Source organism: Geospiza fortis, unplaced genomic scaffold, assembly GCF_000277835.1.
Source record: "Geospiza fortis unplaced genomic scaffold, GeoFor_1.0 scaffold167, whole genome shotgun sequence".
In the NCBI taxonomy this organism is placed as follows: Eukaryota; Metazoa; Chordata; class Aves; order Passeriformes; family Thraupidae; genus Geospiza; species Geospiza fortis.
This window is the reverse complement of record NW_005054355.1, coordinates 86,866-105,960: the sequence shown is the minus strand read 5'-3', so window position 1 is coordinate 105,960 and position 19,095 is coordinate 86,866. Positions and strand designations below refer to the sequence as shown.

At 40.9% G+C, this 19,095-nt stretch overlaps 1 protein-coding gene across 1 annotated transcript in view; it reads right to left on the bottom strand.

Annotated features, from left to right (window-relative positions):
• The window catches only part of LOC102044400 (synapsin-2-like), a gene marked incomplete at its 5' end in the record, with an annotated part of 31,526 nt that extends 13,126 nt beyond the window's left edge, over positions 1–18,400 (bottom strand). The window contains 3 exons of the mRNA XM_005423597.1: positions 8,708–8,864; positions 14,274–14,365; positions 18,343–18,400. Of these exons, the coding sequence (XP_005423654.1) occupies positions 8,708–8,864; positions 14,274–14,365; positions 18,343–18,400 (307 nt within the window). The remainder of the gene's footprint in view (positions 1–8,707; positions 8,865–14,273; positions 14,366–18,342) is intronic.
• Between the last annotated feature and the right edge of the window lie 695 nt (positions 18,401–19,095).

The window sequence follows — 19,095 nt, the reverse complement described above, 5'->3', positions numbered from 1 at the left end:
AGCAGGAAAGGTTGGAATATTCCCTTCATATTCCAAGACTAGATTAAACTAAACCAGCTCTATAAAGAGGTGCAAAGAGCAAACACACTACTAGGTTTAATGTATTTAGATTTCTAGTTAAGCATTTAAACTTATAATTTTATTTATCAATTTTGCTCCAGTTCAGTGTTCAAACCTGGTCTTAAATTGTCTTTTGCCCAAAACGCTCACAATGTTTTCACCTTCCTTCTGACACAGTTTTGTGAATTTACTTTCAGCTCTTGCACGACAAATCCATCAACATGTTTTGCTCTAAAACAAGGCAAGGAGACCAAAATCTTTACTGGCTGACAGACAATTAAAACAGGTTTTATTCAGGTTTTTTATGCAGGAATTCTGTTCTTGAGAAATTTCTGCTTGGAGGAAAAGCACCTGGAGATGCACAGATCTCTGACTTCACTTGAAATCTGTAAATCCAATATCCTTCTGTAAATCCAAAATTCCTATGGATAAAGGCCACAGAACTGGCCAGTGGGGCAAATATTTGCTGCTGGGCACGTGGAATTTGATGCAGACACTGTCACACGTCCCATGGGGCTGTCCTAGCCCTGCCACCATGTCCTGGTGTCCCCGGAGCAGCCCTGCCCTGCCTGGGACAGAGGGAGCTCCTGCTGCAGCCCTGGGCAGGCAGAGGGAATTCAGCAGCTCCCTGCAGGGACAGGGCAGGGAAAGGTCCCTGCACCCCTCTGGCTGCCCTGCCTTCACCTCAGTCTTGCCAGAGTGGTGGAACCAGAGAGTTCAGTGCTGGCCCCAGGTTTGATCGAGTGGAACGCATAAAACTGACTGAAATATCAAATCCGAGTGTCCTCAAATGTCTTCCCTCTCTGAGCTGCATCCAGATTGCAGGGCAGCGTTCTCCAGCCTTGACCTTTAAGAAAATCCCCTCTGGCATATAAAAGACAGCAATAACCAGCCAAATTCTATCCCATTGCTCAGCATTATTGTACAAATCTGGCTTTTGCTAACGAGCACAGGATTTTCTTACAGTGAAATAAACATTTAGAATTTCTTTTTTTTTTTTAACCCAACATGGAATAGCACTGAAAATCTCCCAGATTTACAGCAAATAGGTTTTCAAAATGCCTCTCTTCTTGCACACATTCATTTTGTTTGTGGTTTGCTCTCCAGAAGATGCTTTGACACAAAATTGAATCTCCTCTGCGTGGCTGTGTCTCCCATTAGCATAGCTTCAATAATTTGTGTCAACAGGAAGCTGGAAGGAACAGAGCTCATCTCTTTTTTTTCTGCTCCTCCCTGCAGAGTCCTGACAAATGTCCTGCCAGTGCTCCAATCTGTTGCTCAAGATTTTTGAAGTATAACTGGGAGTGGGAAAAGCACAAGAGAGCAACTTGGAGCAGCAGCACAGAGGAGAAAACAAGGTGGGGAAGAGCACTAGAAAGCATCAAACAGCAAGAGAGGGCAGTTCAAACAGACCTTCCAAGAAAGCAAGGTAAAAATAGAGAAGTTAAACGTCCAGTTAGAGCAGGAAGGTGAAGACAGATAAGCAGAAAAGCATCTGCAAAAGAAATGCAAAGCAGAGCACAGCACATGAAGTCAGAGTTGTGTAAGCTTGGCAAGAGGAGCAAACCAAGGAGAATATCAACAAACTTGTAAAGAAGTGTTTGGCTGCCTGCTCCCAAACTGAAGGAAAAGAAACAAACAACAACTGTGAGATTTCCAAAACTACCAGGTCTGAGAAAAAAAGCCATTCCCAGCCTTCCCTCCCAAGGGCTGGGGCTGAGCAAGGAGAGAGATTCTGGCATAACTGAGTGTTCTGTGGCACTGCCTTAACATTTAAAAGCCCTGATAACAATAAATTCCTACAATGGGGCAGAGTGGGACATCTGAAGATGTTTCAGCACAAATGGGCTCCCCTCTGGAGCTCTGTGTGAAGAGCACCAGGACCTCCCAGCTCTCTTCACACTCTCCCGGGTATCCCTGCCTCCCTCTCTGCCAGCTCTGGCCCTTCCTGGCTGCTTCCTCTGCTCCCCCATCCCTGGAGCGCTGGAGCAGAGTGCCAGGGGTGCGCTTTGATGGGGCCAAGCTGCTCAGCAGCAGCTCCCACCCCTGCAGAGCCAGGCTGGGACAGCTCTGCCCAAGCTCAGCTCTCCTGGGCTCCCCAAATCCCCCAGGGACTCCCTGTTCCCTAAATACAGACCCCTCCACCACCCTGGCAAGAGCCAGCAAGGGTCACAGAGCTCACAAATGAGCCTTGTGCCCCTCCTAAAGCAGAGTGAACGTGTGATTGAGGCAGCAGCAGATCCCTGAATCCCCAGAGCACCCCTGCACCTGCCAGGAGAGCAGATGTGCAGCCAGCTGCAGGGGCTGGGGTGCTTTTCCTCTGCACTAAAGGAGCCAGAGCTGCCCTGGTGGAACTGGGCTGGTTTTGGGAGGGTTTTCTTCCTCTTCAGCCATGCACAGCTGCTGTGCACAAGTGCAGCAGCTCTGGGGTCTCTGCAGGCCTGGAAGGTTTAGCACTGTCAGAAAGAAGCTGGAAGCACCAGCCCAGCCCCTGTAATGCCTGTAATTATCACATCACAGCCTGAGCTGAAATAAAGCCCAGCCCTTTATTCCATCTGCAGCAGCCTTGGACATTGAACCTTGCGACCGTGTTCACAGGGGTCTGAGGATGAGGGAAGAGATGAGGATCTGACTCCATGTTTCAGAAGGCTTGATTTATTATTTTATGATCTATATTACATTAAAACTATACTAAAAGAATAGAAGAAAGGATTTCATCAGAAGGCTAGCTAAGAATAGAAAAAGAAGGAATGATAACAAAGGTTTGTGGCTTGGACAGAGAGTCTGAGCCAGCTGACTGTGATTGGCCATTAATTAGAAGCAACCACATGAGACCAATCACAGATGCACCTGTTGCATCCCACAGCAGCAGAGAACCATTGTTTACATTTCGTTCCTGAGGCCTCTCAGCTTCTCAGGAAGAAAAAATCCTAAGGAAAGGATTTTTCATAAAAGATGTCTGTGACAGAACCTTGCAGCCCCTGACAATGAAATCAGAGTTTGCCAGTTTGCCTGTTTGGTACCACTCAAATCCACCTCCCTGCCTGACTCCACCTATCAGCAAGCTGCTGGCCACAGTGGGGTGGGCAGGGAATAAACTGGGGCGCTCCAAAAATACTGCACCCCCATCACCAATATCTGAAACTGAAGCTAAAATCCAGCAGGGTTCAATTGAAGGAAACCCTCCAGCATGCAAGGTTCACATCAATCATTACAAGAATCATGCAAATGGATATATGCAGGAAGAATCAGGGTTTTTTTTAATTCAACACAGGACACTGGCAAATCACAGTTTGTATTTTTAATATATGTTTTTTTGTTGGTTTTCTTGATAGTATTTTTAAAATTTAAATATATTTTATTTTTAATATATATAGTATGATATGATATAATAAATGGAATATAATGTAATATAATGTAATATAATAAAACATAATATAATATAATATATTGTATTATTTTAAAAAATTAAAATATTTTAGAAATTATTATTTTAATTATGAAATTATTTAAAAATCATTTCATAATTAAAATAATGGGATTCACCTAATGCTGCAAGCTCTGATATCATCACCACATTTTGCAGCTCCTTCTGGCCTCCACAATTACTTCACACACCTCCATGGAACCACAGACTCATTTGGGTAGGAAAACCCCTCCAGGATCACCCAGACCAGGAACTAACCATGACCTTCTAAGTCCACCATTCACCCTTGTCCTTAAGTTCCACATCCACATGGATCTTAAATCTCAAATCCCCCCAGGGACAATGACATCATGTGCTATGAGAAAGTTTGCATAAAGCTCCTAAGCCTCAGTTAAGGGAAGCCTCCCTCATTTCCTGGATAATGTTTTCTAAAGGAAAACAGATAATTTAAATGATATCAAATATAACTTTGGATTAACTTTTCATAAATGCTTTACAGCAGGATCTGCACCCCATTAAACATGAGTAAAACTGTGAAGAGAATTGGGAATCCTACAAGGGCAGTGGATGTTTTTGCCTCACCTTAACTCAGTGTAGCTGTAAATTGAACCAGGTAAAATTCTAGTCTTGTTTGATGGGGCTATTTCATGCCCAAGACAATTCCTTTGCAACATGACCCTGCACCGAAACTTTCTAATGTTTTAATAATAATTCTTCAAGGAGGGCACGAACCTTAAAACAGTTCCTCCACAGTTCTGTGTGAGCTCAGCAATGAAGAACTCAGCCTTTATTTATAAAAGCCATGCTTTCCCCCAGCTTTCTGACATCCTTACCAGCATTTCAGTGAAATCCATCTCAAGGCAGGGCCATGAATTTTCCATGAGCTAAGTGCTAAGTGTTATCCCAGGAGTGAAATAACCCAAGTGCTGTAACAACCCCTCACTCTGGACACGTTTCAGAGCACAAACCTCTCACCACACACACTCATCCCAACGTTTCCTCCCACCTGGCTGCTCGCAGCCCAGCTTCTCACAGGGCTCTGCAGTGCTCTGAAGTCCTGCTGTGCATTGGAGGAGCTGGGCATGCCCTGACACCAGGGAATACAAGCTTTAATTCCTGCTCTCAGTACATCCCTGGCCATTGTCCCACCCACCTGTGACAGTGTTTGCACGGGTCTGAGGATGAGCGAAGAGACGAGGATCTAACCCCATGTTTCAGAAAGTTTGATTTATTATTTTATGATATATATTATATTAAAACTATACTAAAAGAATAGAAGAAAGGATTTCATCAGAAGACTAGCTAAGCTAAGAATAGAAAAGGAAAGAATGAAAACAAAGGCTTGTGGCTCAGACAGAGAGTCCGAGCCAGCTGACTGTGATTGGTCATTAATTAGCAACAACCACATGGACCAATCACAGATGCACCTGTTGCATTCCACAGCAGCAGATAACCATTGCTTACATTTTGTTCCTGAGGCCTCTCAGCTTCTCAGGAGAAAAAATCCTAGTGAAAGGATTTTTCAGAAAATATCGTAACTACAACACCCCACCTTTCAATGATGCACCTCACATCAAACACAGATTTGTTCACTGCCTATTGGCAAGTGCACAGAAAGCCAGGCTACAAAAGGAGCTTTCCTGTACAATTAAGGGCAGGAGCTGCAGCCTGTGGCACAGAGTGTGAATCTGCCCTCAGAGCTGGAAAGATGTTCTACATCTGGAGCTGTGTGTTCCTGAAACACCAAACACCTGACACAGTGAAGAGCAATAATTGAAAGCCCAAAGACCTCGTACATTGAGTTCTAACTCTCATTTTATTTGGGAGCCCTTTTATGACCCATCTCACCTCCCTGACTTCCCCTCCTACAGATCTCCACTACTCCTACTTTTGCTCTGACACAAGGAAGACTCATTGCCCATGGCTAACTCAATAATTTCCCATCCTTTTAAGGCCCATTCCATTGCACACCCCCTTTTTTCCCCCTGCTGTTATCAAAGCAGTAATTCCCTTCTGCCACTCCACATTTTACCTGCAGGAAAGTCAATCTATTTCTCATGAATTAATAAAGATTATTACTTATGGCTTTTTGTAGCGTTCTGCTTCTCCTTTTTCCGTGGGGCTTTTGCACTTGAAATGTTTGCAGAGAGAACTTCCATACAAATATCAGGGCACTGGTGTTGACAGAGGGATTGTGCAGGAAGAAATCCCTGCCATGTTCTCAAGAGGGGGTTAATTGATGCCAAATCCATGCGTGGCCATGGCCATGGCACAGTGGATTTTACCCTTAATTTCAGCAGGCAGCAGCAGACTGAGGAGTGCATTCCCAGGCATCCACAACAATTTTCAGCAGGGATTTCACCCAGGCAGGGAGCACACACCAGATTGGTCCAACCAAACGAGGCAGATGATGATGTTGGCAAAACCAACAGCGCCTGGCTTCTGCTGCAACATCTGAGCATCCATGAAGTTGGCTGAGCTAAGGGATTTTTACCCCTCAGGGTATCTGAAAATATTATAGAAAGGTATTCTGAAATGCCTTTATAGAAGCAAAGAATATCCTGAGTTGGAAGGGACCCACAAGGGGCATTGAAGTTGAACTCCTGACCCCACATCCCAAAAATCCCCCCATGGGCCATGAGTTTTTCCATTGTTGTCCTATCCCAAATCTGATGAGGATTTTGTGCTGCTCTGGGATATACACAGAGGCCTCTACATCTCCCAGCACCACCACCAGCACAAGGCAGGATATTCAAGTTAAAAAGCCAGACAGAGCTCCTGGTGTTTGTACAGAAATTATTTCTGTGCTCACATTAAAAGCTCACACTCCTCAATAGGACCCACACTAAGGGCAGTGATAAAGTGATAAAAACACAGATATGGCAGTCTGTAAGGAGGAATTATTCCTTTCTTTTTATTGCATAGAAATGCTACTGGCTTTGCCTCCCCACCCACTGAATCAAAGCACTGGGAAATGCCACACAGCTGGAAAATGTGATGCACTAAAATAAAGAATTCAGCAATGTACAGTGTGCACTGAGAAGTTGTAAATGCTCTATCAATTATTTATTCCCCCCCTGCAGCAGTTTACTGCAGCATAAAAGGATAATCAAATGAGCTGCAAGAGGTATATGTTAAGAACTGCTGACAACTGTTTGGAGGGATTTTCATAGTAAGTATTAAAAAATTAACATCTCCAAGGCAATAAAAAGTATTGTAGTAAAACTTCCCTGCAGTGTGAAAAATATTGACAACTGTTCTTTTCTTACCCAGATACCAGAGGGAAAAATGAAGTTTTGGCTATTTATGAGAAGTGGGATTTTTTTAAAGTTGTTTTAGCTGTTGGGCAATGGAATTGTAGGAGCAGGGACTGCACTGTGGATCAGCACATTTTACAGCACACATTTTACCTTGTTGCTGCTAATGTTTTTAGTTGTTCATGAACCAAAAGGATCACCAAATTCCACCTCCATTTCTACAGAATTTGTCAAGAAAACAGCACTGGCTTCTCCTCTGGAGCTGGCAAAGATCAGTGGCTCTCCAGGGTGCCTCAGTGCTCGGGGGGTAACTGAAAGGACCAATCCCTACCACAGAGGCACAGGGTTATGAAAAGGGCTTTCAAACGAGGAAACGAGTCCCTTCAGATGGCCTTGCTAAAGCATAGCCCCAAAAATTTCACAGGAATGAGGAAAACACTGGCTAGAGCCTGTTCAAATTATGTTCAAAACCACAAATATGAGAAATATTCTCAGCTTGCTTTTCCCAGACAAATTGTGAATAAACACTCCTTCCTCACTGGAGGAAGCGTGTTAGCAGTGGGGAGGCATTCCCTTGGATGCCTCGCTTATTCCTCTATTTGTACTAAGATTTTTGCTCTCTGTCTCCACACTGGCTCTTTGAAAATAAAAAATTATTGAAATATCTTAGTTTGGTTTTTAATCCTTCCACAATTTCATTGCTCAGTGAGGGAAGTTTGATAATCAACGTTCATGAAGGGGAGTGAAACATGCAGTGCAGCAGCTGAAATGCCAGGCCCAGGAAATTTCCAGGTGCAGTGATTTAGCTTTTATGTTTTTAAATCCAGCTTAGGATTTAGCTTTTCTGTTTCTCAAATCCTGTACTGCATTAGGGTATAACTTTAAAACTCCATACAGTGTTAGTTACCGTCTTCAGGTTTTATTCAGACACAACAATTCCTCTCTGGGCCTGGAACTCAAGGACACCTCATTGCCTCAGGCCCCAAAAAGTATAACCAAAAGTGAGCTGGGGGAGCAAACTGGGGGTAAATGACTGCATTACCTGCAGCTGGAATTGGAGCATTAACCCCTGATCTGTGAATGACCAAACTGATAATTGTGTGACAAACTCGTGCCCATGATCCACTCTTGGGAAGGATGAAAGTTTGACAAGAAAGTCTCATAGATATGTGTGCTTAGCAGAAAGATTTTTAAATGTAGAGTTTGATGAAAGAATAGAGATGGAAGCAAGTTTTGATAGAGAAGAAAAGAATTGCTGAGCGAGTCTTACTAGATAACTAAGAAGACAAAAGGTGTGTTAGTTAGAAAGAGTTTTTTTGACTTGGAGCAAAAGATAAACTTACTTCAAATAAGATGTTTTTACCAAGCAGAAAGATAGCACAGGCAAACAAGTCAGCAAAGTTGCAAGTAGAAAAAAGGTCTCAGAATTTTCTACTGCAAGAAAACTGAAAAACAACTTCTAGCTTAAACTGTAATGTACTGACTTTTAGTGATTGGAGAACAGTAACATGAATATGGTAATTACAGCAGTTATGATAGGCTATAGGTAGAAGTTAAGGTATAGATTGGTTCTACTGTATTAAGATGCTAAACAAAGAAAAATATATATGCATTTGTAACCTAAACTAAGGGTCTCCAGGCCTGCCTGCAGCTGGAGCTGGCAGCTGTGGGCACAGCTCTGTCACCCATGTCCCTGGACTGCTGGAACATCTTGGATGGAATAAACTGCACTTTGTAAACAATAAACTGCATTTTGCATACAATAAACTGCATTTTTAAGAGCCGCCTAAAGTCCCACATCTCTCATTTATACTCTTACAGCCCACCTTGGGTGCAGCCTCTGGAGGCTGTGGCTGCCCAAGCTGTGCCTGCTGAAGGCTTTCATAAATCCCCACTTTATTCCCTTAACCCTGCCTGGCCTCTGCTCTGGGGGGCCCCCAAAGGCAGCAGCAGCAGCACTCACCACCCAGGGCTTGTCACAGAAGTTGTAGATGGACTCGAGGGAGTTGACGCTGGGCACGCCGGCGTACTGCATGCCGATGATCAGGTTGCGGAAATCCTCGTTCTCCGCCATGCTGTACGAGTGCTGCCGCACCAGCACGAAGTCGGGCCGGAACGACCTGCCAGAAAACACCCATGGTCATGAGAATCCACCAGCAAACTGGGTCTCCTGCTACAGCAATGTGTGCAGGGGGGGGAAATGGCTGGTGGGGGAATAGGGCAGAACATGCGAACCAACGGGAATTGGCAAAAGGTGGAAAGAGCCATGGTGGCTCCATAAAAAACACTCAAACCAAAGAGAAATGACAAAAGGTGGAAGGAGCCATAATAGCGTTGTGGAAAACACTCAAACCAAAGGGAAAAAATGGAAAGAGCCATGATGGCTTCATGGAAAACACTCAAACAAAAGGGAAAAGATGAAAAGAGCATTGATGGCTCCATGGAAAACACTAAACCAAAGGGAAATTATAAAAGATGGGAAGACACATGACAGGCTCCATGAAAAACACTAAATCAAAAGGTAATGATAAAAGATGGAAAGAGCCATGATGGTTTCATGAAAACCACTCAAATCAAAGCGAAAATATGGAAAGACCCATGGTGGCTTAATGAAAAACTCTCAAACCAAAGGGAAATGATAAAAGATGGAAAGAGCCATGACGGCTTCAAGGAACGCACTAAACCCAAGGGAAATGATAAAATATGGAAAGAGCCATGGTGGCTTCATGAAAAACACTCAAACCAAAAGGAAAAAAGGAAAGGGCCATGATGGCTTTGTGAAAAACACTCAAAACAAAGGGAAATGATAAAAGGTGGAAAGAGCCATGATAGGCTCCAGGAAAAACACTAAACCAAAGGGAAATGACAAAAGATGGAAAGAAGCCATGATGGTTTCATGAAAACCACTCAAATCAAAGGGAAAATATGGAAAGACCCATGGTGGCTTCATGAAAAACTCTCAAACCAAAGGGAAAAGATGGAAAGAGCCATGATGGCTTCATGAAAAACACTCAAACCAAAGGGAAAAGATGGAGAGACCTGATGGTTTCATGAAAAACATCAAACCAAAGGGAAATGATAAAAGGTGGAAGGTGCCATGATGGTTTCATGAAAAACACTCAAACCAAAGAGAAAAGATGGAAAGAACCACGATGGCTTTGTGAAAAACACTCCAAGCAAAGGGAATTGATAAAAGATGGAAAGAGCCATGATGACTTCATGGAAAACACTCAAACCAAAGGGAAAAGATGGAAAGAGCCATAATGGCTCCATGAGAAACACTAAACCAAAGGGTAATGATAAAAGGTAGAAAGAGCCATGATGGCTTCATGAAAAACATTGGAACCAAAGTGAAAATATGAAAAGAGCCATGATGGAAAACATTCAAACAAAAGGGAAAAAAATGGTAAGAGCCATGATGACTTCAAGGAAAACACTCAAACCAAAGTGAAAATATGGAAAGATATCTTCAAGGAAAACAGTCAAACCAAAGGGAAATGACACAAGGTGGAAAGAGCCATGGTGGATTCATGAAAAGCTGCAACACCCTTAATCTGTTCAGCATCCCCTCAATAACGGAATTCCATTATTGGAAGGGGATGAGGATGAAGCTCCTCTCTCCAAGAGGGGAGAGAAATCATCATGGATTTCAGGTTTTTCTCCTTCTGACAGATAAATCACATCTATAACCTTCAGGTATGTCCTTAGTTCAGTTTCTGAGCAGTGATAAGCTAAACTAAAGCAGGCAAAGGGCTCTGCCCCAAACTTGGGCTTTTGGGGAACAATTTCTTTTATTTTTTTTTCCCACAATTATTGTCAGGCTGTTTTAAGGACAGTAAGGGATGAAGCAACCCCATTGCTGGCAAATGGAATCAGACCATAACAGAGAGAATCACAACTGGACTTTTGATCAAGAGACTTGTCAAAATGAATTTTTTGACTTGCAGCTGCATTTCCCCCTTTTCTCTCTGGTGTCTGACCAGCATTTCCCCTGCTGCTCCCCGTGGTTCCCTGCCTATCACCCTGCACCTTTGCCAACAATCTGACACCATCCTCGCCTTACTCCAACCCTGACATTTTGTTACTGGAGAAGGTTGTGGAAAATAGGAAACACAAACCAACAGGACAGAACCTCCAGAGCATGGGCAATTCACTCCCAAATCTGATGGTTGAAAGAGTCTTTTTTGCATTCCAATTTTATAGGGGAAGAAAGCCCAGGCTAGCTTGAAGATTTCACATTCCTAAAAGAGGTATAACTGCAGGGTAAATTAAATTAGCATAGTAAATTGGTGAAATTATTTACATGCCTTAAATAAATCCAAGCTGTTTACTGGAGTGAGACACTCTGAAGATTACAAAATCATTCTGAATTCTCAGTCTGGCAGAATAAAAACAACGATACAATTAAAATCCATGTTAAAATTGCTTTAGCAGTTCTGAGATCCCAGCTTGGATGCAGCCATTCGAGTAGATTAGCTGGATTCTTGAATTTCAAATCACAGGCTCATGGAAGTGTTTGGGTTGGAAGAGAGCTTTTAAAGCTCATTTTCTATTCTAGTGGAAGGCATCTAGTGGAAATGCATCTTCCCAGGATGTTCCAAACCCTGTCCAGCCTGGCCTTGGACACTGCCAGGGATCCAGGGGCAGCCACAGCTGCTCTGGGCACCCTGTGCCAGTGTTTTACCACTGAAAAAATAAATAACAGCCCCAAACCTGCAGGGTCTGGCAAAAGCAACGTTAAGGATTTGCAGTCAAAAGTCGCCAAAATGGCACTGAAGCTCAATGAGCAAAACCTGTAAAGAAATCCTTGCCTTTAAACAGGATTCCTAAAAAATATCTGCAGCACAGCCCCGAGATGCTGCGATCGAAGTTTCAAGAGTTTGGAACATGGAAATCCACTTTACTGGCCCAGCATGAATATAATACTTAGAGGATTAATGATGCCTTTATTGCTGTTATATAATGAAGGGATGGGACTATTTTTGGGTTAAATTGATTTATTGTTCAGATAAATATTTTAGTTTTAAAGGCTGTGAGATTTGTGAGAGTAAGTGGCTGGTTCTAGTTTAAAAGTAGTTACAGGTTTTTTTGTTATAAGGTAATATATAACTTTTTAACTTAATAGATAGTTGCTGTAAGGTTTATTTTGTTTTCTGCCTTTTTTAAAATTTAATTTTGTTGTACTGTAGATATTTTTGTTTAATAGGTTTTTGTTATATTTATATATATATATATATGTTTCTATTATAATTTTTAAACTTTTAGGTTATTCTTTTAAGCCATACCGTTACATTATAAGCTCTCCACTATTTTCTTAATATAATGTTTTACTTGTGGTATATTTTTTCTTACAATTATAGAAACATAAGATTATGATTTTTTTGTTTAATGTTTGTGTATTTTATTTCTATATTAATTTAAGCTTTTTCTAAGGTTGTAAGTCAAACTGTTCAGTGTCTGTAGAAGTTTCTGTTTTTCCAATTCCCACATGCTCTCATTAAAATTGCAGACTCCTCAGTGAAAGAAAGAGGCAACTTTCATTTATTAAAATAAGGGGGATAACACATCCCAGGCAGTGCTGTGGTTTCCAATAAAAGAACAGAAAGTGTCCTCTCAAAGACCAATTTAATGAAAGAATTGGGAAATGGAGGGGATGTACTTTTTAAAAATTAAAAATAAATAAATACCGTTTGCTTTGCAAAAGCTCCTCAAAGGAATATGATACATTCCCATAATTGTTCTAGTGCTCTAATTAATGCTGGATAGAGTGACTGCATCCAGAAGGAGGCCAGGAGGAAAATTTTAATTGTGGCTCAAGCATCAAGAATCCAAAAATCTCAGCATTATGCTGCAGAAAATATAATTTTCCATGGTATGATTTTCATTTACAAAAAACAAACAAGTCGGTGCCTGTTAAATATTTTTTCCTCCTAAATTAAACCAAACCAGCAAAATTTGTCATTGAAATTTCTATGATTTTTCTAATGAATAATTTGCTCATAAGTCTGTGATACAAGTTCACTTTGGGCCTAATAATTTGTTATTATTGATAACAAATATCTCCAATTATCACAGAAACAGAGAATTCTCTCCCATCATGTCAGCACCTCCGCAAGCCACATCCCCAGGTGTCTCACACCAGATTTGAGGGAAAATTATCAGCTTCAGGTAGTTCTATTTGGGTAAACAAATCACACATAAAACTATAATATTGTTATCTCATTCTCAGAATTATCTGATGGCACAAAGCTCCTTTTCTTCCAAAGAACTTTTACCAAGTTTTCTCATGACCTGCAGATCTTTGGAGATGTTATTTTCTGGAGGTTCCCAACCCTCATTTTCTCCTGATGTGTTTTGACGGCAACTTGGCCTTGATACTTTTTAAAACACTTTTTGGAATAGTACAGAAAAGCCACCAGGGAGCAGTGATCAAGATTTCTTGGCTCCAAAACTTCCATCATTGACTAAAAAATTCCACCAAGCCCAAGAAAAATCAAATCTCTTACTCTTCCAAGGAAATAATCTTGTGGGTTTGGCACAAGATCATTGTTTTTGTATTAAACTGCAATATTTTTAAAACATGCCAGAGATTAAAGAATGGGAATTTTGAAGCATAAACTTATCTTTAATATTTTTCCTGGAGTTTTTTTTTCTTTTGGTATTTTGGTTTGTTTCGGTTTTTTATTATGTTTTTGTTTGGTTGGTTTTTTTACATGAATGAGTAGACATATTCAAATCTTTTATTTGGAGATATGTTCTTCAAACCATAAAGATCCAGGACATCTTTGTGTGGCTCTGCCTTTAAATTCAATTTTTCAGCCAAACAACTGCTACACTTCACTTACACATAAATGCCAAAATGGGAGCAATTCTCACAATTTAAATAAAATATTGGATATAGTTTTGATAATTTTGCCAATACAATAATTTTGCTGATATAACTTTTCTAATACTTCCTTAATTTTTTCTTTTGGCCTGTTTTTTTATGGGGCTGTTGATGTCCTCACTGAAAAAACCCAAAAGTTAAATTTACCCTGCCTTCCTTGGCATCATCCTTTTCAGACAAAACAGCTTTTGGGAAATGTGAGGTGTTTAAACCAAAATGTTTCAAACAGGCTGAAATGTTCCAGGAACTGCCCTGAGAGGGGTGTTATGACTTCGTCTCTCTCAATAGAAAATATTCCATGTTGGAAATAAATTCTGCTATTCTGGGAAAGTCTGGCTGGCACAAAATCACCCAATTTGGGTCCTTCTGCAGCAAACATAAAACCCAAATCAATAACCCCAACTCCCAACCATGTATTCTTCATTCTGGATTTCTTTCCCTTAATAAATCCATTTTCCCCATGATTAAAATGTCAAGATGTGCCCTCCCTGTCCCAAAAAGGTTGTCACAAATCAGATATTTTATTTTCTGCTCTCCCTGAGGGGCATCACTCAAAATCCACCAACACAACCGAAGCACTCAGCACCTTTCCCATGCACACCTGATGCCATTTATTGCTGCTGTTCCACTGAGTTTTGCTTACCTGACAACTTTTGTGCCATTTCGAATGATTTGGACATCAACTGCATAATTGCCATCAGCATGGGCTATCAAGTTGATTTCTGAAAATTCTGCCTGTGAAGAAAAGGCTCCTGTTAGTCAGTCTGGTTTATTTTACCTTTATTTTCCAACTCTCTTATTTTCAGCATTAGGGCCTGAAGTGCTGACAATCTACATTTGAAGTAAAATGAGCACCAAGAGCGCATTGATCCGGCAGTATTTGTCACATTTCAAAAGGTTTTAATCCAAAGAGAGCAAAAAGTAAAAAAAGATTGTGGAAATGGGTTGTGGGGCAGTAGCAAGTGGATTTACTCCTCCATGTTTGTAGGGATTATAGTTTTGCTTTGCACAATGTTATCAAAGAGATTAATGCAGGCTCAACATTGACAGAAAGTTTTGAAGAAAACAGCACAAAACCAGAATTAAAATAACATTTTCTTATAGAATTTTGTGCCTCCTCATGCTGCTCACGCTTTTGATTTTCTTTATGCGCATTTACTCTTTTTTTAAAAAACCTGGTGCTAATGAGCAATTGTCTCACAAAATTCTCAATTAAAGCTACTTTTCCAAAAGTCTTCTCACCCTGGAAATGTGGGATTTAAAGGGAACTGCTCCCATCCTCTGAATCTGCAGTGATTTGGAAGGAAAGGACAGGATGTTTTACATTTATCCCCAGCCTTTCACCAGCCTAGACTCTCAAGGCGCTTCACAATAACATCACCCAGCAGAAGAATTGAAACGCAGCCAGCTGTCTCCTGGTGGATGAATAAAAGTGTCTGTGCTGTCCCAGGCAGCAGCAGCAGCACAGAATAGAGAGTGTCACAACCCCCCCTGAAAAATGGAATTGCTGCGAGTCTTCCTGGGAGCGTTTCACGCCCTGGAGCTCAGGGAAGGGAGGGCAGAGCTGTTCCTCCCACTGCTGCACGCAGGGCTTGGCTTCGCTCAGCCCAGGCACCCGCACACCTCCTGGGAGCCCTGGGACAGCACTCGGAGCTCATTGCAAAAACTGCACATGGGGAGAGAATGACATCTCTGTGCGGGCACTGCAAAGGTCAGGCTCAGCCAATCCCCGCCCAGACTGAGCTGCCTCCAATTAATAAACCATTTTAAAAGCTCAGTGGGTGATAGAAGATAATATATGTAGAGAAAGGCAGAGAAAAAATGAAATAACTAATATATAATTATTATAATTGTATATTATAATACAATAAATAATATAATAAATAATAATACAATATTATATACAACAAATACTATAATAATAATAAACAACAATACTAACAAGAAATACTATAATAATAAATAATAATACGATATTATATACAATAAATACCATAATAAATAATAATAAATAATGAATACTATAAAATAAATACTATAATAAACAATATAAAAATAAACATAATAATATAAAATATGATAGTATTTAATACTATATATAAATACTAAAAAACGAAATATAAAATACTACAATATAAAAATGACAACAAATACTATAAAAATAAATGCTCTAATAAATAATACCATTATAATACAATAGTACAATCAATGGCATTAGCAGCTGGACACTGCAGTAGCTGCTGTTTGTTTGCTGGTGTGTAACAAAAGGATTTGTGTGGCTCAGAAACTTGCAGGCTCTCTCTGGTGAAAGTTCTAGCAGCACAGGAAGGGAATTCCAGGTTTACAGAAAACCACCCGAAAAATGAAAAAAAAAAAAAACATAAAAATACCCAAAATTAAGCCTAAAATAATCCAAAATCATCCAAAATCACCCCAAAAGCCCCAGCAGGAGCTGCACAACCTGGCCAGGGAGGGTGAGTGACCCAAAATCACCTGAAATCAACCCAAAATTAACCCAAAATGCAGAAAACCACCAAGAAATAAAAAAATGCAAAAATCGCCAAAAATAATCTCAAAATCACCCCAAAATACCCCAAAATGCAGAAAACCACCAGGAAATTAAAAAATGCAAAAATGACCAAAAATAATCTCAAAATCACCCCAAAATACCCCAAAAGCCCCAGCAGGAGCTGGATGACCTGGCCAGGGAGGATGAGGGACACAAAATTGCCTAAAATCAACCCAAAATCAACCTGAAATACCCCAAAATGAAAAAAAAACCCTCTAAAAGCAGGAAAAAAACCCCATAAAAATACCCAAAATTAACCTGAAATACCCGAAAGTACCCCAAAACCCTGAGCAGGAGCTGGATGACCTGGCCAGGGAGGGTGAGTGACCCAAAACCACCTGAAATCAACCCAAAATTAACCCAAAATGCAGAAAACCACCAAGTAATACAAAAAACCCCACCCATAAAGGTATGCAAAAGTCACCAAAAATGATCGCTAAATCAGCCAAAAATACCCAAAAGCCCCAGCAGGAGCTGGATGACTTGGCCAGGGAGGGTGAGGAACCCAAAATCACCCCAGATTAACCCAAAATTAACCCCAAATACAGAAAACCACCCAAAAATGCAAAATAAAAAGCAAACAAAAACCCCAAAATTAAGCCCAAAATCTCCCCAAATCATCCAAAATCACCCCAAAAGCCCCAGCAGGAGCTGGACAACCTGGCCAGGGAGGGTGAGTGACCCAAAATCACCGAAAATCAACCCCAAATTAACCCTAAATTCAGAAAACCACCAAGTAATAATAAAAAAACCCCATAAAAACATGCAAAAATCATCCAAAATGATCCCAAAATCCCCAGGTGTGTCCCTGGGTGTGTCTCAGGTGCACCAGGAGTTTTTGCTGCTGGTGAAGAGATGGGCTGTGCTGCCAGCTGCCTGCCCTGGCCTAGGTGGGAATGGACAAACCAGTTGTTTTCCTTTTCCTGCCTCTCCCTCAATACCCCTGAAGAGCCCTGGCAAAGCTTTCCGTGCTCCCAGGCCAAGGATATCAGATATTCCGAGGTGGAAGGAGTGGGTGCTGCACCATTACAGAGAATTTAATCAGCTGGGTGCACACAGTTAATGACAAATTTCCCTCCCTCCTTGAAAATCCAACGACAAAACAACTCAAGGACTGATGCTTTGTACAGCAGCATCTACTCGAGCAATTCAAGACTCAAAAGCAGTGAAAAGACTTCTTTAATCCCAAGTTTCAGCTTAAATAAAATAGCCATGATTGTAGCACACCCTAAATTATACCTGCACGCCTATTCCTATTTATTATGGATTTTTATTTAAATAAAATGCTAGTGCCCTCTAAATTATATCTCCGTGCCTATTCCTATTTATTATGGATTTTTTTTAAAACCCCCACAAGCCAGCACTGCACCCAGAGCACATTTCTATTCCTGAGTGGGGAATTAGTGATACAGAACTGCCACACGTAATTCACGGAGTGTCTGGGAACTTCACAGTCTCTAAGCAACAGCTCCTGAACACAAGATGTTTTTCATGCTGTGAGAATTATGGTCAAAATCCCCTCAGAAGAGCCCACTTTGGGTGCCAGAAAGGGCTGTTGTTGTTTAACCCCAGCTGGCAGCTCAGCCCCACACACCCATTCCCACCCAGAGGGTAAAAGTGGGAAAACTTTATAGCTTTTTACCCACCAGAAGGGTAAAAGTGGGAAAACTGTGGGTTGGGATAAACAGAATTCAAGAGCTAAAGCCAAAGCTGTGAGTGCAATCATAGGAAACCAACACCCCAGCAGCTTCAGGGGGGAAATCAACTCTGCCCCAGCCCAAACCACCACATTTCCTTAATTGTGAGGGGTTTGGGGTACAAAGATTGTGAATTTTTCTCTACATGAATGCACAGAGAACCATGGAATCATTGAGGTTGGAAAACCCCTCTCAAATAATCTCCATTACCATTAATCCAAGGCCAAACCCTGTCCCCAAATGCCACGTGCATAGAGCTTTTAAATCCCCACAGGGAGGGATTACACACATGTATTAAATATATATGTGTCTATACATGTACAGATATAAAAATAAAAATATAAAAATAAGTTATATATATAATATATATAAAAAGAACATTTTAATATATATTATATATATAAATATAAAAGATATAAAAATAACATTCAGGCTAAGTCAGTTACCTGTTCCACCTTTATGTCATACTCTCCATGGACCTTTTTTCCACGAAAAGCCTTGGCCCTGCAGGAAAAAAAAAGGAAAGAAAATCAAGGATGTATTTATCTGTAATCAGTGTCTATAGAAAACTTCCTGTATTGCCTTCAATGTCCTGAAAACACACAAATATACTGATTAAATCTACTCCATCCCACAATATTTTGTAATAAAAACATGATGTGATTTCCAGCACTGAAGTGAAAATGCACTGAAATGATGAAACATCAGAAGTACACCGTTCACAGCTGTTAAACAATATAAAAGGAGCCTTGTTAAACAGGTACAATCTTGCTCCCAAAGTCAACAGTGGCAGTGGAAATTCATTTCCCTCTGCACAACTTCCTAACAACCACTCATGTTCATCTTTATCCACATATTTCATTTAGAAAAACTGGTTTATTGAGAATCCTGTGCTTAGAAACTTTACGTTGTTTTTAAGGTGTCAGAGAACTGGAGACTGCTGTTGTCAGATATTTGAGTGTCTGCTTGGGTTCCTAATCAATTTTCCTTCCTCTAGACTGACTTGATATGAAATAATTAATGTGAAAGAGAGTTTATGGGCAATTATTATGCATCAGGACAGCTGGGATAAAGCAGAATTCACTGATCCAGGCCATGCAAACAGACATTCCTCCAGGAATCCATCCCTTGCATCCCTCAGGCTGCACGTATCTGCTTTGGACCAAAGGAGGATTCCAACAAAAAAGATAACTCTGTTG